Source organism: Haplochromis burtoni, unplaced genomic scaffold (genome assembly GCF_018398535.1).
Source record: "Haplochromis burtoni strain Fernald_Lab_line unplaced genomic scaffold, NCSU_Asbu1 Contig_160, whole genome shotgun sequence".
NCBI lineage: Eukaryota > Metazoa > Chordata > Actinopteri > Cichliformes > Cichlidae > Haplochromis > Haplochromis burtoni.
This window is the reverse complement of record NW_024582521.1, coordinates 859,112-883,054: the sequence shown is the minus strand read 5'-3', so window position 1 is coordinate 883,054 and position 23,943 is coordinate 859,112. Positions and strand designations below refer to the sequence as shown.

The 23,943-nt window shown below is 41.9% G+C and overlaps 1 protein-coding gene across 1 annotated transcript; it reads left to right on the top strand.

Annotated features, from left to right (window-relative positions):
• Window positions 1–718: 718 nt before the first annotated feature.
• On the top strand, window positions 719–17,043 carry ypel2b (yippee-like 2b). Its single transcript, XM_005933143.2, has 5 exons — window positions 719–961; window positions 8,231–8,462; window positions 9,113–9,156; window positions 9,519–9,627; window positions 14,472–17,043. Exons 2-5 carry the CDS (start codon window positions 8,346–8,348, stop codon window positions 14,559–14,561), a joined length of 360 nt encoding a protein of 119 aa, XP_005933205.1. The 5' UTR covers window positions 719–961; window positions 8,231–8,345; the 3' UTR covers window positions 14,562–17,043.
• Window positions 17,044–23,943: the final 6,900 nt, after the last annotated feature.

Genomic DNA, 23,943 nt, shown 5'->3' with positions numbered 1-23,943 from the left:
GTCGTTTTTTAGGGTTGTGTTATGTCACAGTTTATGTAACTGGCAGGAGGTGGCGCTGCAAACTAAAACGACGTCAGAAGTTTTTACTGTCGCGAAAAGTTAATGATGCCGGACATGTTGAAATAATAATTTCCTACTTTTTCACAAGAACAGGTGATGCTTTCGCTGTGTTGTCCTGCTCGAGGCAGCTTCATTAAACAATATTTGCAGGTAGCTGAACTGCTTTCTAGAGAATTCATTTAGAAAAAAAACCGTTAGAATCCGGAAAGATTATTGGTTCATCGTTTCTACTCTTGACCAATAAACACGGTGTTGCTATGCTTTATCTGTTCACTGATTGGCCGATAAGCCTGTCATTTATTCATCAAGCCTTAAGGACAAGTGTGATTTGGGACCAAGATGATTCCCGTTTTTTCAGAGTTTGTGTTTTCCAGTTTTGCAATTTGGATGTTACTAATTGCACTGCAAATAAGTCGAACATCTAAGTTTTACAGTAACCGTGAATGTGTTTAGAAAAGAAAGGATGCTGTTGGAGGTTTTTCCCCTAAATGCGGCATACCTTTTAGCTAGTTTTCCATGCCACGGCTTATAAAACGCTTTTGTTAAAGCACATAACAGTAAATATAAACAAAACTATATATTTAAAGAATCCCCATCATATATAAATTCAGTCTGTAAAATCAAAACGGTTTACTGCGAACACGGAAGTAGATAGGAGTGAATGCTCTCGCTCCGGCTGGAAGTTCCACTGCTCTCTGTGGCTTTCTAAACTCTGCTGGGCATCGTTGCGCGTCAAAACATTGCGTCTCTGCAGGACTTGCCAGGGCCAGAGAAGAGAGGAAATTTGCCTGGGAAGGAATGCGAAAGAGGTTTTAGGATTGGCACTGCCACGAGGAAAAACGAGGACGTGCCACATTTTCTAGGCTACGTGGAGGAGACCCGCATTTTCTTCCTTTCAAAGGTAAGATGATTTCGTCTGCGTTATTTTTCATCTCCGGTGCATTTGTTACTTATGGTTTTCACACTGCTCTCTTAACTCATTTCAAGCATCGACCTATTTATGCTCAACGCCTTTAACCAAGTCAACTTTTAACTGCAGACCCACGTGCTGTAAAATGACAATATAAAAGAGAAGTTTATGATGTCTTGCGTTGTTTACGTGCATTAGGTAACTGTTGCAGGTTTGTTCTTCCTGTTTGCTTTGCGGACGGGATGCTGAAGAGTTGCTCTCTGTGGTTACAGTATCTACTACAGTATCTAGTATTTTATTTATTATTAGGACACATGCTGTTTTTGTTGTGGCACTGCTGCACGTCTGCGCCATCATCCCCGTGCGCGCGCCCCCGGCCGTAGCGGTGCACGTCAGCAGTGATCGATGCGGGTTATCGTGTAATGTACGCTCACGTGATCACATGCTGACGACAATCACCTGCTAAAGTCACTGCGGATTTTAAAGCTTTAAAGGCGGTGTGTGTGTGTGTGTGTGTGTGTGTGTGTGTGAGAGAGAGAGAGAGTGTCTTGCTGAGCCGAGGCATCCCCGCCATCTGTGCTCTGTGTGGTGGCTGAAGTTATGCCCCAGATAAAGTGCGCCACTGCCTGTGACCTGATTCATACACACATCCACACTGTAAACCCTCATGTTTTTACTTAGGTGTTACCTCGGGTGATGAGACACACATGACTGAGCCTCACCTGCAGGTGGGGGGTGCCTCATGTTAATCCCAGAAATCTAGTAAATAACGTCCGCGAGAGTTCATACGGAGGAGATGAAGATCGGGAACCCCATATCGAGGCACAGCCTTGTTTTCCACTGTTTGCGATCTATTTTCATTGCAGCGTGCGCACGCACATCCCTAATGATTATGTGGGGGCTCGATACCCAGGGATCGAAGAGGAGGGTCAGAGTTGCAGGCCTTGAAAGATGATCCTGCCCGGACGAAAGTTGTGCACAGTGTGTTATGCCTGCAATTGGCCAGGTTTGACTTACAGGAAGAGCTTTAGAAATAAAATCTACACATCAAGCACATGAAACCAAGCCAAAGAGGGGCAGGAGAGCAGCTGCATGCATATGTGTAAGAGTCTGAGAAGCAGGAGCATCACTTCCATCAATGTGGTTTAATGAGATGGTGGGAGTAGTCAGTGATGTCATGCTGCTGTAAGCTGTGTGGCCTCGGTGTAACAGTGAATGGAGAGCAAGATGAAAGTACACAAAGTACAGAAATCGTGACGGTGCAGCTCGTGGGCAGCAGCGAATCATCCAACACCACCTCTTCCTTTTTTTCTTCACCCTTCCCTTCAACCCTCTGTCCAAGTCATTTTCACCTAGCATCGCTCCCCCCCCCCCTCTGGTTTTCTCCTGCGCGATCACTGTCAGAGACAGCAGCAGCAGCAGCATCAGTGTGTTACATAACAAAGGTTGTTTTTTTTGTTTGGATACAAGGGCCCTTTTGGCTGGTGAGACTCGCTGCACGTAGCCTTTTGTGATGACACCCAGAAATGACCAGAATGGACAGCTCGGTGACCTCGAACGACCCGTGGCGGATCAGAGAGGCATAGAGTCAGATGAAGGAGTAGATAAACTTGGGTTTTCTTTCTAACATTTACGCCACCGGAGCCTGTCTGGATGGCTGCAATCAGCTCTTCCAGTCATCTGATCATTTATGCAATTTGTTTTGGGGGGTTTTTTTCCTGCCAGAGAGGTTTTATTAGTGCAAACATTTTGCGTCAGCAGTTTCTCTGAACGTCAGCATCCCGCAGACAATGCTGCTTTTGCAAAAATGACTTACAAGCATGTCCACCCACCAGCATGAGTGTTGTTCTGTTTTTGGAAGCTGTTTGAAAATGTCAAACACCGTCACTCTCAACCCCTCGAACAGCTTCACTACGTCTTTTTTTTTCATCTGTTTAATTTGGTTCTCCAGCTTGTGCCTGCTTTCACTCTTTGATGTATTCCTGTGTGGTTATTTTGTACGTATTCTGTATGTTTTTATTATTCATCATTCCTCCATAAGAAAATATCTTAGCTGTTTTAAAGCCTTCACCATACTCTAGATTTAATTTAGTAAGCACAAAACCACAAACATCTGCCACTGACACTGTTAAAGGACAATATCAGCTTAATTTGTTTCCAGCCTTATGGTTCACTTATTAAAGGAAAACAAAAAATCGAAACAAGCCTTCTACAACCCCTCTTGTGTCTCTATAATTTTACTAAACTGTAATCATCAAATTCCTACATCTGATAGAGGTTAGAATCATTTCAGTTCTTCTGCTCATTAGATTTCCAGTTTATTGGTCTTTTAAAGATGATTAATTAGTCTTTAATAATAATATGTTTTTTTTGTTTAGCACATTTTTAAAGTGCACAAATTGCTTCACAGTTTGGATAAAACATACATGAGAAAAGTGTTTGTGTAGTACATGAAAATACAGAGTCAGATGTATGGTTATCCAGCTTCTCAAGCATACTCCTACTTCCATACACACATTAAATGTGAACTATAGCCAAAGGTAAAATAATTAGTAAATAGTAAATTAGTACTAGTCGCTGGTTAGTAGAGGATGCACTTTGTCTGAAACAATGGCCACATCATTTTACCTTTTAAATATAAATACATAAGGCCTCAGTCACACAGGGCTAGAGACTGGTCAGCAACTCCCGGGAAACTACTGATTGTTAGGGAAAAATGGTTATTCCTAACAGGTGAGTGGGTTCTGGTAGTTGCTAGGTGATATTGGTTGTGATTGCGGCACTAGCTGCTGAATGGACATCTTTTTTTCTTTTTTCTTTTTTTTACATTAGTGGCGGATCATGGAGCCTCACAATAGTTCCAAAAGTTAGCAACATATGCTAGCTGCGCCATAGAAATATAGCAGTAGATAGGTTTGAGATGCTGTTTTAAGAAGTTAAAAAAGAAGTCTGTTTAATCAGCACACATTCAAACTGCCTGCTAAGCACTTGGGGTAGCTATTTGAAGGTTACATGACCCAGTGGAACGACCGCGAATTCTGAACCAGGCAGGACTCACTCAGGGACTCACTAGCAGATTGTGGTCACCTAAGTTAGCATGAAAAACAACAGCTTGTCTCCAAACAGTCTTCAGCTACTTGCTGAGTCGTAATAAGACTGAAAAGTACAACAAAAAAACCTCACTGCTGCTACCAACACATTTCAGAAGCTTTGAAGTCAAACAGTCCGTTTCCAGTTTGTGTCACGCTTCAGCTTTCACAAACATTATTTGCCAAGTGGTTGCAGACAAGTCAGCAACTGTAGCAATCTGCTAGCAACCAGGTGAATCCCAGGGATGGTTTTGGTGCAGAGCCTGCACCATCAATGTGGGAAATACCAGTTGGGAAATAAATATTTTTCTCTAGCAGCCAGAGGTTGTCAGGGGCATTTAACTAATGAAACTAACTAAATCTCACGTTAGGTGAGCTTCAACCAGACAATGTGGGTGTAATTTTCTGAAGGCTTTACAAATACTCCAGCCTTGGCACATTCCCCTCCTGTCACTGCACTGATTTCAATCTAAAGCCACTGACATGGACTTGTACACAGTTAAGGCTGACATTAAGTGATCTTTCATCAGAGAGATTATACACAAAGAGACCTCCACGTGGATTAAATATGACCTATGAGTAGATGCATAGCATTCCCTGTATAATCCTGCCCCTGAAAATCAGCCCACAAGGGCACTTTAATATCATAGCGTGCTATACGTCAACAATAGCTGGAACAGCATCCCACAGAGCCTTTTTCTGGCACCTGATCCATGTATCATATTTTCACTTCATGCATTCAGCTGGTCCTTTCAGACTGAGTGATTTGCAACAAATGCTGCTGCAGAGGCTTAAAAGCAGAAGCTTAAATTTAATGGAATTAAATTTGAAGCCCAAGGTTGAAGCTTACACTCCTACGTGAGACTAATTACTCAGCTGTAATCTGGCAGCTTTGTGAAAAATTTCTTATTAATTGATTGATTATTTGGTCTGTAATTTGGTTTGAAAATGGTAAAAGCAAACAAACAAACGTGAGTTTGTGGGTGCAGCAGTCATTCCAGTTGGATAATCTGTACCTGTGCCCATTTGTTGATTCTGTACATCAGGACTTAACGTTTTGAACAAGTGTTGGAGGACTGGATGATGCATAAACTTTGTGAGAGGATGAAACGTGCTTTGGGTAAAACATCAGTCTGTATGTGTGTGTGTCAGGGGTCAACTCTGACAACTGTACTGAATGTGTCTTTGTGCCCCAATCCCACGCTGCTGGCATCGTGTCAGAGGAGAGAAAACAAGGGCACATCTCATTGCCTTATTTATTTATATCCCCCTCCCAGTCCTTCCCATCAGCACTTGAGCCTTTATCAGCCTCGCGCTGACACTAAAAACAATCATATTGCAGAGCAGCAACGTAAAGAGGCGCCTCTCTCACTCTCAGCTCGTTATTTTGTGTGTCCTCAGTTCACAGAGGCCTCCTGTTCCCAATCACTATTTTATTCGTTTTTCCAGATGGTTGGGTAAAGACAGACAGGAAAGCGTGGAGACATAGAGACAGATTGTAAAGGTGAACAACTAAAAAAAAGGATTGCGTTCAATAACCCATAGAAAGGATAGTAGTTAAAGGGGAGACTGTGAAAGTTGCATATTGTCATGGAGGTGTTAAGCAGCACAGGGGAATAAAACAAGATTGCTTTTGGGATTGATAGGGTTTGTTTTGCAGCAGAGCTGCAGTGCTGAAATCACAATTAATGTTGCATTAAGCAATAAAACCTCAAAGATTATTACTGCATCAAAAGGTAGGCCTCTAACTATTGAGCTCTTCCTGTACAGTTAGTCTAAACACACTCCTGTCCTCTCTGCCCCTCAGCCCCTGGGATGGGTTCCTGGGTCAGCTCTCTAATCTTCTCAGTCACCAGGGCACACCAGCAGAAGTATTTTAAGGCCTCGATCCATTTGGATATCATGGAGCGAGCAGAGCGCAGTCCTCACAGTTGTGCTTGGCTAAGCAGATTATCTCTGCAGCCTCAGAGAGCGAGCAAGGACTGCTGCTGCCTGTGGGCACTGGCAAAGCTGGAGTCAGGGTTTGACTGCATGTTAACGGTGGGCAAGAAGTGGCTTTATTAATGACTAGTACTGAATACCTGTAACATATATATGTTGTACATTTGTTGTTCCATGATATCTTCAGACATCTGACCTGCAATCGAAAACAGGAAAAGCACGAGGTAGTCCTGAAATCTGAGACGGGTTTTACAGCAGAAATAACCTAGCACTTCTAAACATTCGGATGTTAGTCATCTGAAATCAGCATTTAGCACTGCTGTAAAAGCAGCCTCACAGAGCCTGAGTTTAAACTTCTCTCAGCCTCAGGTACATCATGTAACAATGAAACAGCTTAATTTTCTCCTATAACAACAAAACAAAATGGTTCTTTATAGTTCGAAGCATTAAATAACTACTAGAAAATTCCAATATTTTTGAAAATAGAGTGTTTACTGAATTCTTGTATGCAAATTCAATGTTAATTTGCATATATGTGTTTTAATTTGTATAATATTTGCTATATCTGGTCATTTCTTTTCATTTTATTGCTCAAAAATAAATGTTGCAACTTATTTTAGGTTTTTTAGTCTGAAGTCTCAAAAAGCCAAATGTATCAAATATAATAGTAAGACAAGCATTTTCTCCTCTCTCCACCACTTCTGTCCAAGATGTCTCTAGTCTTGGACAGACGTTTTGCTTTACGTTGCTAGGCAGCAGGAGCCTCGAGTCCTTCAAAGGTTGTGGCCCCTGAATTGGGTCCAGGCTGCGAGTGATGATGCATTTTGAGTATATTATAACGTATTTTTAAAATTAAATTAGTATGCGCAGTAGTCTCAGTCTATGCATTCCTCTCCAGACACAGGTGACACATTCAAACCTAATAATACAAACAGTGTAACAGAATTAAATCCCATTTGCACTTAACATCACTATTTAATCTGAAATAAGCTGAACAGAACAAAATACTGTCAGTTTAAACAAATAATAAAAAAACATTCTGCTTCGATTAAGGCATTTTTGCATCATCTGCAGCTCGTGGCCCCTCTTTTACCCACACTCGTGCTGAGAATGAGGCGACTGTATTTATTTATTGAGCTTAAGACCAGACTTTCAGTCTGAGAGTCGATAAATGTGTGAAAGTGGCTCAGCCCTGTAACACTTTTTGCACCTTCGTGGACTTCAAGTTCAGCCTTGTGATTGATGCAGTGAATGACGGTCAGGTTGGGGTGGATCTTTTTCACTAAGGCGTGTGGCTGCTCCTCTCTATCAGCAGCTGCTGCATTACTGGCAAAGTCAGCAGCCCTGGTCCACAGCTGCTTTTCATCTTTTGTGGGTAATTCTTCTGTCAGCAATCAGGCTGTAGGAGTATTTCTAACATTGTTAGTGAGTTTTCTGAATCAGCCCCTTTTTGTTTCTCTTTTTTTAGTGAAAGGTCGTTTTGGGGATCATCCTGCACCGGGCATTGTCATGTCTGCTGTGATGGGATTGTGAACGCTGAACGTGAAAGTCATCCTCTAATATGATTGTTGTTTGTGCTGTGGACTGTTTCACGATGCAATGCTAAAATCAGATGGGGACTATAAATAATTTTGCAGAGGGAGGGACACAGGCTGGGGCAGTGAAATATATAATTATAAATATTCATTATACCCAGTATGGATACTAGTGTTTAGTGTGTGCTTGTATCACGGTGAGTCACTGTCCTGCAGGCCCGTTGGTACATATTGGACAGCCGTGTGCCTCTTCTATAAGCATTTTTTAATTCAAACAGGTCCTTAAGCAGTAACATATCTGATTTCACCAGTCAGCAGATGTTTTCCTAAAAAGTCCTGTAGTAGAAAAGCCAAGCTTCATCCGAAAACTGCCTTCAAACAAGGTAATAAATGGCTTACAGTAACACGTTATCAAATATTTACCAAAATGAGTCTTTGTCCCTGCTTTGGTGGCTCAAACAACCACTAAGGGTTCCTCAGGTCATTAATAATGCACACTGTCTTGTCCCACCATAGCTTTTTCAGGTTTTATGAGTTTCACAGATGCAACCCAGCTGGAGAATTCTCTCAACCCGCAGAGCAGTGATCACTTTATTCCCATCAGCACTTATGCACCTGTAGGTTGGGATTGAGGAGGCAGCTGTTACAGTCGCATGTCATCAGTAGTTGCACTTTTATCACCTCTCTGCGCTCAGGTGTTCACCTCCCGACCCACCGCCCACCACGGCCCTCACCTGTGTGTTGCGGTGCTTCCCCTGTGAGCCGACCTGGGCTGGCAGTCCCTTCTTGCACCGCCCGCCAACCCCGCCCATGGTCAGGATGACGCGCTCCAAGACCTTCCAGGCGTACCTGCCGAGCTGCCACCGGACCTACAGCTGCATCCACTGCCGAGCTCACCTAGCCAACCACGACGAGCTCATCTCAAAGGTATCCAACGGCAACAGTGGCGTGATTGCGCCCTGTGCTGCCATTCAGGCAGCTAATTATTGCAGGTAGATTCAGATTATTTACTGTTTTACTTCAGTTACACAGAAATAAAGACGATTGTTTAACAGCACTTAAAAGGACAAGTACTGAAAAAGCATAAAACAGGAAGAAAGGATGAAAATAAACAGCAGGCTGAACACCTGTACGCTTGTGTCAGCCACCACCTCACTATTGCCTGTGGGCGGATTAGGTTATGGATTAGGTTATAAGCTGGTTAGTGAATTGGATTATGAATGTGTTATCACTTTTTCCATGTGTGATTACGGAAACATGCTCACCTGTGTACTAAGGCCTTCCGCCTGTCGTAACACAGCTGGCTGAATTAAATATGTTTAATTTGGCGCGTCAATGCGAGCTTTGGCCTTACTGTAAATAAAAGCCAGGTAAAGGTAGGCCTATTAAAACAGCAGTCAACCACGATGTTATCAGTAATAAACAGACCACACAGGCTTTAATATAAGCTCTTCCATGACATACGAGCACTATTGCAGTATAATAGCATGCTTATATAATCTTACAGAGTTATTGCATTGTATGGACTAGTGGATTTTTCTCAGTCTTCTCATTTTTGTCTCATCTTGTCTCTGCAGTCGTTCCAGGGCAGCCAGGGCAGAGCCTACCTGTTCAACTCAGTGTGAGTATTGATTTAGGAATAAAAGCCAGTGCTCTTGTTGCATTTCAGTCTACCTGTAGGCACAAGGCGTCGCAGGAAACCTGCATGCTGGACTTGAACAGGAAGCAGATGATGTGCCAGGTTAATATTGGGGTGTGTTTGTTTTTGTTTTTTAAGGCCCCAGTGTAGATAGAGCCAGTTTGTGCCTCAGAGCGGTGTTATTACTGGCTGAATTGAGTGTGAAAATGGTGCTGCTGCAAAGCCTGGTGGCCTGTCAGTGCACCCTCTGTGCAACACCCTCTGTGCACATTATGCACAACATCTTTCACACTTCTTTTTTAAAATATTTTCTCTTTGTCTCTGCTTGTGTCTCTTTCTCTCAGGGTAAATGTTGGGTGTGGCCCTGCAGAGGAGAGAGTTCTGCTCACGGGCCTGCACGCTGTAGCAGATATCTACTGTGAGAACTGCAAAACGACCCTTGGCTGGAAATACGTAAGTACCACAAACCACATCCAAGTTTAGGGGCGACAAGCTGAGAGTTTGTTATTATAGCGTACTCTTATTTTATTTGTACCCTAATTATATTTAGACTCCAGTTAATTACTGGGGTATAATTTGGTTCTTTCTGTATTTTATACCTCTTTCTAATCTGATTTTACTACAGATCTGAGGGAAACATATTGACACATTGATATAAGGACTAAAAGTACAATAAATTATCATGCAGTCAATTAAACTACCAGGCAGCATATTGAATGAATAAGATTGCATTCAATTTTTGTTATAAAACAGCCTTGCATTACACCGATAAATGGACACACTCTGTTACATAATGTGGATATAATGCCAGGTTGTGTGTGTCTGATGTTTCGCAATAGAAAAACAAACTCAGGAAAAACAGAAAACAAACAGGTGGAAGGTTTTAGATTTTGCTATAAAAAGAGAGACTGTGGACTTGGTTGGTGCGATGGTTAGCACTGCTCTCTCCTGGTTCAGACCTCTACGTTTGTGAGTTCTTTCTGTATGAAGTTTGCATTTTCTCCCGTAGCCTGCATTGATTTACTCCCAATTTCCTACCACAGTCCAAAGGCATGAATGTTGTGGTAATTACTGATTCTAAATTGTCCACGGATGTGAGGTAGTTTAAATGCTGTATGATTGTATAGTAAAATGTGATCTGGAATTTAAAACCATTCGAGCAGTTAATAAGTCTAGAAGACTTCCCAATTCAAGTGCATAATCCTAGCTATGGTGGCCACTGTGGGGAAACCTAGTTTAGCCACCATTCATACTGTATGTAGTGAGTATAGGCTGTCACTTTTTGCCTCAGTTCTCAATATGCCAGGGGTTTACCTCTGTTTACTCTTTAATAGGCTGTAAAACTTTGACTACTTCTGACCAACGACAGTGATACCGAGTTGAGTTATTGGCTGATATCCTGAACCTTTCTGTCTGTAAGGCTGCTGTTTTTGCAGTCTTTAGCTCATGTTAGCCTCTGTTAGCCCCTATTAGCTTCTCTTAACTGCTGTTAGCCAGCATTAGTGAAACTTTCTTTGTAGAGGAGCTAACATTGTTTGACTTTAATAAACTCTATTTAAAGAATGTAATCAAACTTTACCTGAGTTCAGGTGTCATTTTTAGGGCATCTGAGCTTAACATGAGCTGGAATAATGTTAAATTATAACCAGCTGTTGTTGTTTAGCTAGCTTGGCTCATTGTCAGCTGTCTGGAGATGGGAGGTTTGAATGTCTAATCTCCTGACGATAAGTAATTGTGTCAATGTTGGGAATAAGTAAGCATCTTAATGCAGGCTTTCGTGTATTAAAACCCTGACTTCAGTTCACGAGATGAGGATGATGTGGAAATGAGGGAGGAGAAAAAATAATGAGAAAGAGATGATGAAAGCGTGCAAATACAAATGTGAAATGGACATAAATAGTTTGAAGGAGCTATTTGTGATCTATAAATTAAAAGCCACATACATAAAACAGGATTAGGCCACTGTAGACACTGTATTCAAGATGGTGGTACAACAATGGTCTTACAATCCAGCATGCACTTCTGTGCGCTTTTATTGGATTATTTCCGTGTCTATGTGAATGCATCAGTTTCTTTATTTACTCACCGATTGATTTATAGTTATTATTCCAACATTTTTTAATCTATTAAATAAGCTCAAAAACTTAACTGACTGTATCTTTAAATAAATGTGACTTGGGTACCAAAAAAACCAAAACAGCTGAACGTCACTTTTGAACTTTCCAGAGTTTTTTTTCCTTCTTATCCTCAATAGAGTTTCCACATTTACTCCGGCTGTTCCAGCATCCAGCTACCTGGAAAATCTACCAATAGCTCTGCTAGGAAACACAAACACAAAGTTCTCTTCTTTTTGTTTTGGTTGCACAATCGAGCCTTTATTTTCCTCAGTGGCTAACGGTCTTACATAATGACATCAAGAATTGGAGGCAACAAGCCTAAACACTGAAGATGTCATTATTCTGTAACCACTACACTGTGCAGTTAATGTTCACGTCATAAAAAGAAGCAAAAGCATTGCCCCTTGAAGGTTCGGAGTATAGGACTTTAATAAAAGTCTGGGTTGTTGATGGTTCAACAGAAGACTTTTTTCCCTTTGTTAATCAAACAGAAGCTTTACATGGAAAAGTAGTTTCTTTAGGAATCTTTTATCTAGTTTAAAATAGACTCAGATTTGATTGGAACCGTTTTTGAGTAGAGTTGAAGCGTCTGTAAAGCAGTGATATTGTATGTCAAAATACATGTGCGGTATGTTTTTAGGACAGGCAGTTTTTTAGGTCACATGTCAGTGAGAACCTAAACAGGATCCACACGTTAGCAGTCTTCGTATATCAACAGAGCATGTGCATTTGTCCATGGTGAACCCTGGAAGTGAGAGTTTACATTATAGGGCACGTGGCTACATCCCTGAAGAGTTCAACCAAACATGTGCACGCAGTATCCTTTTTCTGAGAAAGGTCCATTGACCAGAACTCTTTGCTTAACCTCTAACTTTAACATTCACGACTACCTCTATAACCTTAGACCTTATTCTTTAACCTCTCCGCCTAAAAAAGTACCCTCCTTATGGCACATGTTAAACACCTGGTATACCAGCTACATAAGTAGCTCCATCTCTCAGTAGTTTCTATTCCTGTCAGGACCTCACAAGGCAGAGAAAACAGAGGTCACATGTATGCAAAAGCGTGCAGGCACTAGATGGGGCTTAAAGGAGAGCTTCCATTAATATCCTTTGCCGGCAGCAGTGTAGATTTTCTGCAGTGTTCAAAGTTCTATTGAGAGGCTTGACCTACTGCACTTCTACACCGAGAAATCTGATAGCATGCCTCTGCAGGTCTGAACCAAAATAGCCAAAGACAAAACAAGGTACAGGCGATCGTAAAAGAACATTTGTATCGGCCTACACCGTGACACACCTCAGAGGGTCTCACAGTGAGTGAATGTCCTGCACAGAAAGCAGAATATTACTGTTTTGTGACACGTTTAACAATAATCAACTCTTTCTTTGGAACATCAGATGGATAAAAACAGCTTTCCATACTTTTCAAAATAAGAGCTGTGCTAAAAGGATTTCATCAATGGCTGATTGAGACATGCCTTCAGTGACGTCAACATGTTTGCAATGGCCTCACTAATTTTAAGCAAATGAAGTAAAATAAAAGACTATAATAAATGTCATTTTAGACATTAAGACAGAAGCACACACTAGAAAAGGCACACAATGGAGAACAAAGGGCTTGGGAGTAGTGCAAATGGCTTGGTCTGACTAGAGTGTGTATGTTAGGGGCCTGAATGATGAAGGATACTCAGCCCATGGCTCAGATTGGTGAGGTGCGGTGTGGGTGGATAGTGTTTGGTGACAGTCGGAATTGTCCAAGGGAAGAAGCTGTTTCAGTGTACAGTTGAGAATGATGCAAATGCCATTAGTATGTACTTACAAACTGGTAGCTTATCCAATAGAGAAATTAGCCAAGATCTAGGTCATAGATCCCCACTGGTTGATGACTGGTTGGCAAACCGATTGCTGAGTGGTCGCTGGAGTTTGGTTGCTGTTGCTTGGTGAACTTGTTCGAAAAAAAGGGGCTGTATCAGAAATCCTCTTCTTGCTTTGGCCGCCTGTCGTTTGCATGGAAGATGCCGATTTGTCTGCAAACATTGCTAACTTGCCACGGAGTGGTAGTGAAATGCAAAGTGCAATCTGAACTGGAAACAGAGAACGTTCAGCTTCTTTGCCAGTTGAAGATGGACGTTCTCTTTCACAGTTTCACTGTCACTTGGAGAGTGTTTGCAGTGTCTATCCAAGCCTCCCTCAACCACTTGTCAAGGGAGTGGCTGATCACTCATTAGCTAGACTAGCGACCAATCTAGCAAGTGTTTCCATAGCAACAGACATCAACCTCATGTAACCAGTCAGGGAATGCTAATTTTTCCCCAACTTCCCCAATTGGCCATTGCCAGTTTGAAAATTTAGGCTTACATACTGCCTTTCTACTCTGGAGAGCACTCAGACAGTCTTTCTACTACAAATGTCATTGACCCATTCAATCTCTCAGTCACACATTCATGCAGCATTTCTATTCAGTATGTTGCCCAAGGATACTTTGGCATGCGGACTGGACAGTGGTAGATAACCCACTGTACCACAATAGCCATTGGCTGAGACCTTAAGCATTTATCTGGCTCAAATCTTTTTGCCATTTCTGGACTCTTTTTGAGTTTTAGAGTTCCCAGCATTTCAGTAAGCTAGCCCAAGCATGCAGACTTCCTTTTTGAATGATAAAAGGATCAGTCAGCAAAGAGTCAGTGAACTGGATAATGGCAAAGGAAGAATGAGCTGCACAGTTACATACATGTTTGTGTGTTTACTTAGCTTACCAACACTGCAAGCCACTAATAATCTATGTAGCTAAGACTTGTACTCTGGTACTTTTTCTAAATTCATTCATATTTTCCTGAGGAATTTTGGATCACACACCCAAGCGAGGAAAAGCAAGCTTTAGCTTGCAGAGTTTGCCCTGCATTGGCTGCAGCCTGTGTTCATTTGGTGTCTCTACTGCTTAGAAACTCAGTCCTGCCAATGTAAGGTATGACAGTGCAGTCTGGTCAGGGTTTTGGATCTGCAGGCTCCTCTGCAGTGTTTAGTGACTGATTGTTATATAACCAGCTTCCCCGGAGCCAGGAGCAGAGACAGGCCAGGATTTTTGCACAGAACTGAAAAGACTGCAATCTCCATATACATGCTGTTACATTTGAAATAAACGCAGCCTCTCTTGTCTTTTGTCCTCTGCCACTCCCTCCAGGAACATGCTTTTGAGAGCAGTCAAAAGTATAAAGAGGGCAAATTCATCATCGAGCTGGCCCACATGATCAAGGACAACGGCTGGGACTGAGGGGCGAGCAGCCGGGTGACAACCGCAGCGGAGGAGGAGGAGGGGAGGGACTGGGTAGAGGGTGGGAGCGGGGTCGTGTGTGGTGGGTGAGTGTGTGACTTTGGTTTGGCTGATTTACCATTAACCTTTGTAACTTACTACCCATCCCTCCCTATCACACCTCTCGATGTACACACACAAAAACACACGCGTCAAAGTCCCAGACATCCCAGTTTGACAGAGAGACGGACTAGGCAGGCTTGTACGCAGCTAGCAGGACTAGGTGACTGGCCAGCAACAGTATACGAGGCAAGATGTCTAATTTCTTTTTCTGAGCCTTTAAAAAAGACAGCCGCACTCCCTCTATACCTGCTAGGAGACGTCTCCACTGTGTGAAGTATTGTACCTTGTCTAATAATGACTTTAAAACCATTTGTTAACGGGAAATTTAGCCAGAACGAGACCGGGTGGCCCAGCCTGCAGGCGTTCGACGGCCTTGAATGAGGAGCTGACGAACGTCCACTCCGTCCCCGACGTAAAAGAGATGACCTAATATGATTATAGCAAATCCAGCTGATCGGGGCCATGCCAGCTGGGCCATTGATGAGGCCTGGCGCTAAGGCTTGGCACGGAGGCCCTAGCACATGGGGCGCTGAGTTGGGGATGAGGGGGTAGAGATTGCTACCCACTGGGCCTCTCACTCCAAATAGTGGGAGAGGGAAGGGTCCTGATCCATTTATGTTGAGGCTCTGATGGTTTCTGGCTGGGATCCACTCCATGTCATGCCAGTGATGCAGCTCAGGACGATCAGGGTGAGCCGAATGTGAAAGAGAGATAGAGATGGACAGCCACCAGCTTGTTCCAAAACCTCATAGGAATTTGCCCTCACAGCAGCAAAGCAGCTCTCCCAGGTTTTATTCATCCTTCAATACACCAAAGTCGTGTAAAGCGATCTGCTGATCGTTCCCCCGAGCTCGTCTGGTGTCCGCGGACCCATCGCTGAGACCACCTTTGTTACAGGACCAGACTGAATTACAAAACGTAGGCACGTCTCAGGTCAGCACCTTTGGCCAGAGTTCCTAAAAGGTTTGCAAACACTGTGAGCATCTTTCTGCTGCTTAGAGGAAGAGCAAAGGTGATGAGGCGATCAGTCAGATGCAAACACATTTGAAGAAGCCAACCAGCCAGTGGTTAGAGAGCAACTGGTTTCATGTGTCAAGAGAACATGAAAATATACTTTTAACCGAGTTATACATGACTGCAGATTTTCAGTCATCGCTCAAAGGCTCTCTTTCAGTCTGGGATGACTGCTGTTTAACTGCTGTTACCCTGATCGTTAACTAACTGTCCCTTGTTTAAAAAAGGAGAAACTAATGGGTAACATTATGAAGCAATGTATGAGATTCACTTTTTTTCCTAAATGCACCGACACATGATCTACCTAGCTTACTAAATACTCCTCATCCACTAAGGGTCTTGGATTAATCACAGTGCGAGGTAACCTTACTGGAAAGCGTTGCTCAGGTTCATTGATGCTAACTTTTCTTTGCTAAGGCCAGGATCCTACAAAACGAGCTAGGTGTGTTATTCTCCGATGGAAATGTATTGTTTTCAAATGAGAGAATCCATTACAGCTGCCTCCATCCCATGCAAATGCACTGTTAATGCATGCACGGTATAAAGTTTTCTGACTAGTTTTGTGCTAGAGATCCTCATGATGTTTGTTTTTTATTTTTTGGTGAAAAACAGCATTTTGTGCATATTAAAGTTCCAATTAAACCTTGTGCTGTAACTTGACACCTAGTCAGCTTCATCTCAGTGCGTTTGAGCTGTGAGATGTATCGCAGATTAAATGTGATCCTGGTTTAGAAAAGTAAAAATGAGTTGCTCTGTTTTGTCACAGACACAGTTTCCTGCGAACATTGCTCTAGAAGTTTCCCCGTAGGTGAAGAGTCCTTTTCAGTTACAACCAAACCTTAACGGTTAACTCTCGTCGGTAACTCTCACCGCTCAGTCTGAGGCTGCAGCGTTAAAAACCCAGCACTACCAAAGAACCCACCCATTAACAATAAATTGACCAAACAAAAGATTTCATTTTGCTTGGGCAAAGTGTTGCATAACAAGGGGTGTGCATATAGCTGAAAGCCAAGGTTGTGGATAGCCTTTCTCTGTGATATATATAATATACATACATGCATTACTTTGATTTTGTAAACAGATCTTAATATATGAATATATTCTATTTACTGTATTCATCATTCATGTCAACCTCTGTGTTACAGATTGTAAACAGTGTTAATGTATTGTGTTTTATCTATGATCCTTACGATGATGAATGAATATGATTTAGGTCATGTCATGCTTTCTCTCTGGTACCCCACATTGGCTGTACGATACTACTTTTTTTACTGAAAATGTTTCAATTTTAATGTCTTTTTTAAAGGAGGATGCTGATGTTGACTATATATCATTGGATCTTCATCTAATAAAATGCATCACGGTATCTGTAAGGGTCGTTGTGTTTTTGTCTTCTCGCGCTACCTCGCCCACTCCAGCAACTGAGTTTGAAGTGTTCGGACAAATGTGAGATAACCTTGAGGATAGCACATACGTACAAGCCCGATTCTAAAAAGCTTGGGATGCTGTAGAAACAGAACACATTGCTCTCGTAAACCCATGTTTTATTCACAATCTAACATAGAAAATCTAGGTTTGAAGTGAGAAAATGTACCATTTTAGGAAAAAAGCAAGCTCGCTTTCAATTTGATGGCAGCAACACGTCTCTAATAAGTTGGGAAAAGGCCTTTTTTACCACTATGTAGCAACTACTCTTCTTTTAGCAGCAGTCTTGGAACTGAGGAGATCAGCTGCTGGACGTTGATGATATAGGATTCTAGATGCTCAACAGTCCTGGGTCTTCTTTGTCATATTTTTCATTTCATGTACTGTGAAGCCATGCTGTTGTAATAGATGCAGTTTAGCATTGTCTTGTTGAAATATGTAAGGCCTTCACTAAAAAGATGTCTGGATGGGAGCATATGTTACTCTAAAACCTGTATATACCTTTAAGCATTGATGGTGTTTTTCCAGCTATGCAAGCTACCAATTCCATATGTACCTCTATACCATCAGAGATGCAGGCTTTCAAACTGAGCACTGATAACAAGCTGTGTTGTCCCTATCCTCTTTAGTCCAGAGGATGTGGTGTCCATGTTTTCCTAAAAGAATGTTAGGAAAACAGCTTTCCACTTTGCCTCAGTTTATTTTAAATTAGCTTTGGCCCAGAGAAGACAGCAGTGTTCCTTGGATCATCCTCACATGTGGCGTCTTCTTTGCGCTTTAACCCGTATTTGTGAATGGCACGGTGAACTGTGTTCACAGTAATGATTTCTGGAAGTTTTCCTGAGCCCAAGCAGGGATTTCCATAGCAGCAACATGCCTGTTTTGAATGCAGTGCCGCCCTGGGACCCGAAGATTCTCAGAATCTTTTTGTGACATTATATCTGTAGATAAGAGATTTAGTTTTCACAATTTTATGTTGAGGAACATTATTCTAAAATTGTTCCACAATTTGCAGACAGTTTTTTTTTTTTCCCAGATTGGTGAATCTCTAAGATGCTCTTTTTATACCCAATCATGTCCTGCAACTGTCTCTTTTAAGGACCACTTACTTTTCCAGCTTTTTGTTGTCCCTGTCCCACGCTGTTAATGTTTTTTGTTTTTTTTTAAATACACTTTTTCAGTTAAAACATTTGATGTTTGCTTTATTTGGAATAGACTGAGATTTGCAAATCATTGCATTTTGTTTTCATTGACATCATACACATTGTTCCAGTGCTCTGGAATTGCGTTTGTAAAAGCAAGATTGTAGATTTGGCTATAATAATTTGACAATCATTTAATTTGATAATTATTAAGTTTGACAGTTTTAAAATATCTTACCTAAAACATATACCAAATATATAAGTAAGAAACATGATATGAAGAAAAGAGAATAGCAGGAAATCTGGCAAATACCACTGGAGTCAAGAGTCTGCAAAGATCGCCTCATAGCGCTAAAGCAAGTTAGCATTTTAAGGTCTGGGTTTTAGCTGCAGGTTATCTCTATATCAAGCATTTAGCTTGTGTTTTAAATATGTGGCATTACACACTAATATTTAAGCTGTTGAATCATTAAATTGCAATTTGTTACTTTTTTAAATTCTAGAAAATGAGAAGAAATGGTGAACAAATAAGTTAGAGGTATCTCTGCAACTAGCTTAGCTAGCAGGAGTGCAGGTTTTGCCTGCTTTTCATATTGCTCTCCAGTCATTGCACACTGTGCTATATTGGGTGAAGTAATATTGTGTGATCATGCACATTTTTAAAATTTGGATTCAGGCAGTTTTGACCAAGTGGACAATTGACTCAGTTAATAAATAAGTGAAAATATTAATTAAAAAAAATATATCTTAAAACTTTTTTGGTGTGTGAAATGTACTTCATTTATTATTTACAGAAAAAATGCAATTAATAAAAATAAAGTAGATAGTTACTTAATAAAAGTCTAAGAAAATCTGATACAGAACTGTACAGTCATGTTCAAGTAACCAGTTTGAGATGATTTGAGCTTTATGACGAGGTGTGAAGCAGCCATCAGAAGATGGGTACACTTTGGTTATAAAGGGATGATATGGTCAGCAATATTCTAATATCACATACTATATTCTGACCCTACCATCTTTTATCTTTATTTATATAATGTATATAACTCACCCACTTGCTGCACGTAATGTCCTCTTTGTATATAGTCATTCACTGTATATAAAGTTCGAGTCGAGGAGCGTATCAGGTCACATTTCACTGCGTGAAATACTCGGAACTCGGAACAGCCTGACAACACCAACAGTGATGCTACATTTTGCTAACAAAGTGGCCAGTAAGTGTATGGCAGATAATCTCTTAAACAAAACTATCCTAACCCCAACCCTGAAACAAGATTATTCCTATTTCAGTCTTTGTTCCTCTGTTTTACATTGAAATATTTGTTTCCAGTTTCCTGGTGTTGGCATTATATAAGCAAATGTTCTGTGCAGATAAAACATGAAGCACACAGTCTGAACTTAATCACATTACATGTTACAGTATCAACCTAATTTGAATAGAAGAGATAAAAGAAAAGTGTGACTGTTATTCTAAGTGCAGTTTGAAAACCACAGACAGTACCAAAATAAAGGGACAAAAATTTCAGTTGTGATCATTTTCTATTAGAAAACACGTCGATTAAAAGCTTTACAATGTGAATTTCTTCATCTGCATGTGACGTGACAGAAAGATACATTTGTGGATAGTTGTTTCAGTGTCCATAGAGCCATGTGACAGAAACAGAGGGTCTGTGTCCTTTTTTTAAAGCTTTGCATTATAAATGAGGATTCATTGTGTGGGCATAAAAGGCCCCAGTCACCTAGAGCCAACGCTGTACCGTAGAGTTACAGGACTGTAATGACTGTTGTGTAGTTTCTTCCCACTGATACTGTTCTTGTGTAATTAAAACGCGGCTCCAATGTTGGTAACGGTGAGAAAAATGACTCATTATCAGGCGTGTGTTTGTGTGACTCGACGGAGGACGTGGGCGCGGAGCCCGCTGCGACTGAACGGTGATATCTGCTGGTGATGACATTTTATGGTTCCCATGGTAACAAGTGCATCATCTGTTACTACTGGAGAACCGAGAAAACGAAACAGCAGCTTGGCATCGCCTTTATGAGTGTTTATCACTCTGATACAGAAAATACGTGCTGATGCTTCTCCTGATGTTTCCTGCGAGATTACATTTGAAAGTGTGTGTGTTTGTGTGTATGCGCAGGAGGACGACTATAGGGGCTGGTATAAGAGTCACACCTGTTAGTCATGGAATAATTGAGCTCCTCGTCATGTTTATAGTACTTTCCAGTACTTCCTCCGTGTTGTCCGCTCCACTCATATCCCGCATTCCTTTTCTCCCTTTCCACCTCCCATTATCAGCCTGGATCCCGTGCTCTCCTCCCGCTTTCCCGCTCCCTCTTGCTCCCTGTAGCCTCGTTTCCAGTGAACCTCCTGACTTGGCTAACCCACTCCAAATCTCACTGCAGCAGATGGTGCTGTGTTTGCATTGGGCCAGGTCTCCTAGCAACCCCGTCTCACTCCATCTCTCTTTCCTAAACCGGAGCAGTGGAGGAGTTGGTGTCATGCACTGTCTGGGTCTGCCGTGCCCACCCCTCTTCTGTCTCTCAAACTGACCTGGCTGCCTCTCAGTGTTCATGTCTATGCAAAAGTAGGGCAGCGGCTGACTGTCTGGATGACTATACGTGTGCAACGAGCACATCGGATGTGAAAAATGGGCAAAGCAGGACACAGCATATGATGTGACTCCCACATACACACACATGCACACAGAAAAAAATGGGATTTGTAACCCCATGTGGCCTAGATTTTACAGATGTTCACATATGTTGTGACGGCAGAGAGATCGCATCTGGGTCATGTTGGGTACAAAGATGTTTATGGTATTTTAAACTGCTGGAAACTTACAAATGTACATTATATCTCGGTGTTGGTATTTTCTTTATTACCCCATGATCTAATATCCTGCCAGGGAGGCTTCTGAAACAATAGATGCCGGAATATGTAACAGTAGATGCAATCTGCCAGGCTGCAAACACTGCGCTCTGGCCAAACAACCACCCACACACTCTACTTTATGAGGAGGGCAAATGAGGACTCTCATCCTGACATCACAGCGGTCCTTTTGTTTTTATGGTACCTGTGGTCCAGTAGACTTACACAGCTGTGTCTGCATACATACTGTGTACTGGTTAATCTTTAAATAGATTCCCACAAGGATTACTGAAGTACAAAACCACATACACCACACACTGAACTCAATATTAAGGTGAAAGTGCATCCATCCATTAATTTCTGCTTAGGGCCAGGTTGTAGGGGCAGTAATTTAAGTTGAGAAGTCCAGACCTCCGTCTCCCAAGTCACCACCTCCACTAAGGCACTAAGACATTCCCAGGCCAGCTGAGAGATATAATCTGTCCGATGCATCTGGACCTAACCTAGGGCCTCCTCCGGGTAGGACATGCCCAGAACACCTCACCCAGGAGGTGCCCAGGAGGCATTCTTGTCAATATAGAGGAGTAGCAGCTCTACTCTGAGCCTCTCTTGAATGACTGAACTTCTCAACCTGTCTTCAAACAGGAGCCCAGCCACCCCAGGTGAAAACTAAGTTTTGCCGCTTGTATCTATGATCTTGTTCTTTCAGTTACTACCCAGAGCTCGTGACCACAGGTGAGGGGAAGGATGTAGATCAACCAGTAAAACAAAAGCTTTACTTTTACACTCAAGACTCTATTTACCTTGACAGACCAGTGCAATTTCCAGATCACTGCAGCCAATCCATGAAAGTAACAGAGCAAATCCCAGGAAACAAAATGGAGCTGAAGAAAGGGCAATATTCCTATTTATCATAAATAATTATTATTTTCATCCTTTGGTTTCATGGATTTAAAAAAGCAATGCAAGGTGTTAATCGTTGAGGTTTAGAAGCCCTAAAACACGCTAAGGTTCACATTTACTGCAGAGACATTAAAGTCTTACTGACTTTCTGAACGCACTCTTATTTCCACAAATTTTTCCTTTTTTTATGGGTTTTTTATGGCACAAGTTTGCTGCCATGCTCTCGAGTCTCTAATGGCTCACAGAAAATCATCCATCATGCACAGATAAGCAAACCCACCCAAACACACACACACACACACACGCACACCGCTGTGATACTTAAGTGTAGCCGAGGGAGAACACACAATACAAATGGCAGCTCCAAGCCATGTTATGATGCCCCTGTCCCTGATTAATTGCTTTAATTTACTTTTCCAGCTGTGGCACACAGACAACACAAATGATTAATCCTTCTCCTCCAAGTGTGGTAGCATGAAACTCAACAACCCACAGCTTCACAAGTGCAGTGCTGTGTAACTTTTTGTTCACTTGCCCTAAATAAAATCATGCTGTCTCATGTCTAAAATGCTCTGTGGTGCTGGTAATCAATAGGAAGACATGAAGTGTCGACAGCAGATTGTTTGCACCAGCATCTAAAAGCACCTTCTGTGGTTTTTCCTTCTTTTTGGAGGAAATTGCTGCCCCCCTCCAAGGGAAGCAAAGTGCCGCCTACTTGTTTGTTTGCTTGGGTAGAAGTACCCGCAGGCCCCAACAGAGCAAGGAAGGTTTTTTCCTTCCCCACTCATATCTGTATCAGACACACAGGCCAAGGCTGGAGAGGAACAAGGGAGGCGAGCACGAAACAATGAAAAGGCCTTCAGTGAGGCTGGTCTGAGTGATGACATTTGCTGTTAAGGGACCTGACAGTCTTGGTCTGCAAACAGCAAAAACGTTGAGACAGTTTTCCAACACAAGAGCAGTTCGTCTCAGAAATCTTCCACAACTTTCACTGCACTGCACTGAGGTCATGTAAAACCTGGGCAATCTTTATGGATTAAAGTCTGGATAAAGTGGGGCGCCGACAACACATAACAGTCTTCTTCTAATCATGAGTTATTTGATGATCTCACTCACTCAGTTGTTTTGTAGCAGTTAAACTCAGGTGATATCCTTCTGTGATCCTGGATCACACACATATTTTTTTCTCCAGGTTTTCTGAAGGTCTTTCAAAAACGTTCTTGTTAAGCCACTTAACACTGACTGATGAAACATTCAGCCACAAACAAGGTTAACTCCACTGTGTTGCTAGCAGCTTCATCATCATTTGCTCCCATTTCTTTACCTGAATCTATGAAAAATGGCAAAGATACCACAGTTTGACAGGTATACAATTTTACTTTTGCACCAAGAAGGTAATTTCCAAAGCGCTATTAGCTGAAAACATACAGCATATCTCAGCATAGTGTGCAGTGTATACTTAAACAATCTGAGGAAGTGTGCTAACAGGCCGTTCTTAAGGAAGGAGAATCAGACAGAGAAGGCTGATGTGGGCCGAACTACATAAGAACTGGACAGAAAATCAGTGGCAGCCGGTCTGATGAACTGATGAATCCAAATTTGAAATCTTTTTTCTTCAATTCAATTCAGTTTTATTAATACAGCGCCAAATCACAACAACAGTCGCCTCAAGGCGCTTTATATTGTAAGATAGGCACTACAATAATACATACAGAGAAAAACCCAACAATCATATGATCCCCTATGAGCAAGCACTTTGGTGACAGTGGGAAGGAAAAACTCCCTTTTAACAGGAAGAAACCTCCAGCAGAACCAGGCTCAGGGAGGGGCGGGGCCATCTGCTGTGACCGGTTGGGGTGAGAGAAGGAAGACAGGATAAAGACATGCTGTGGAAGAGAGACAGAGGTTAATAACAGATATGATT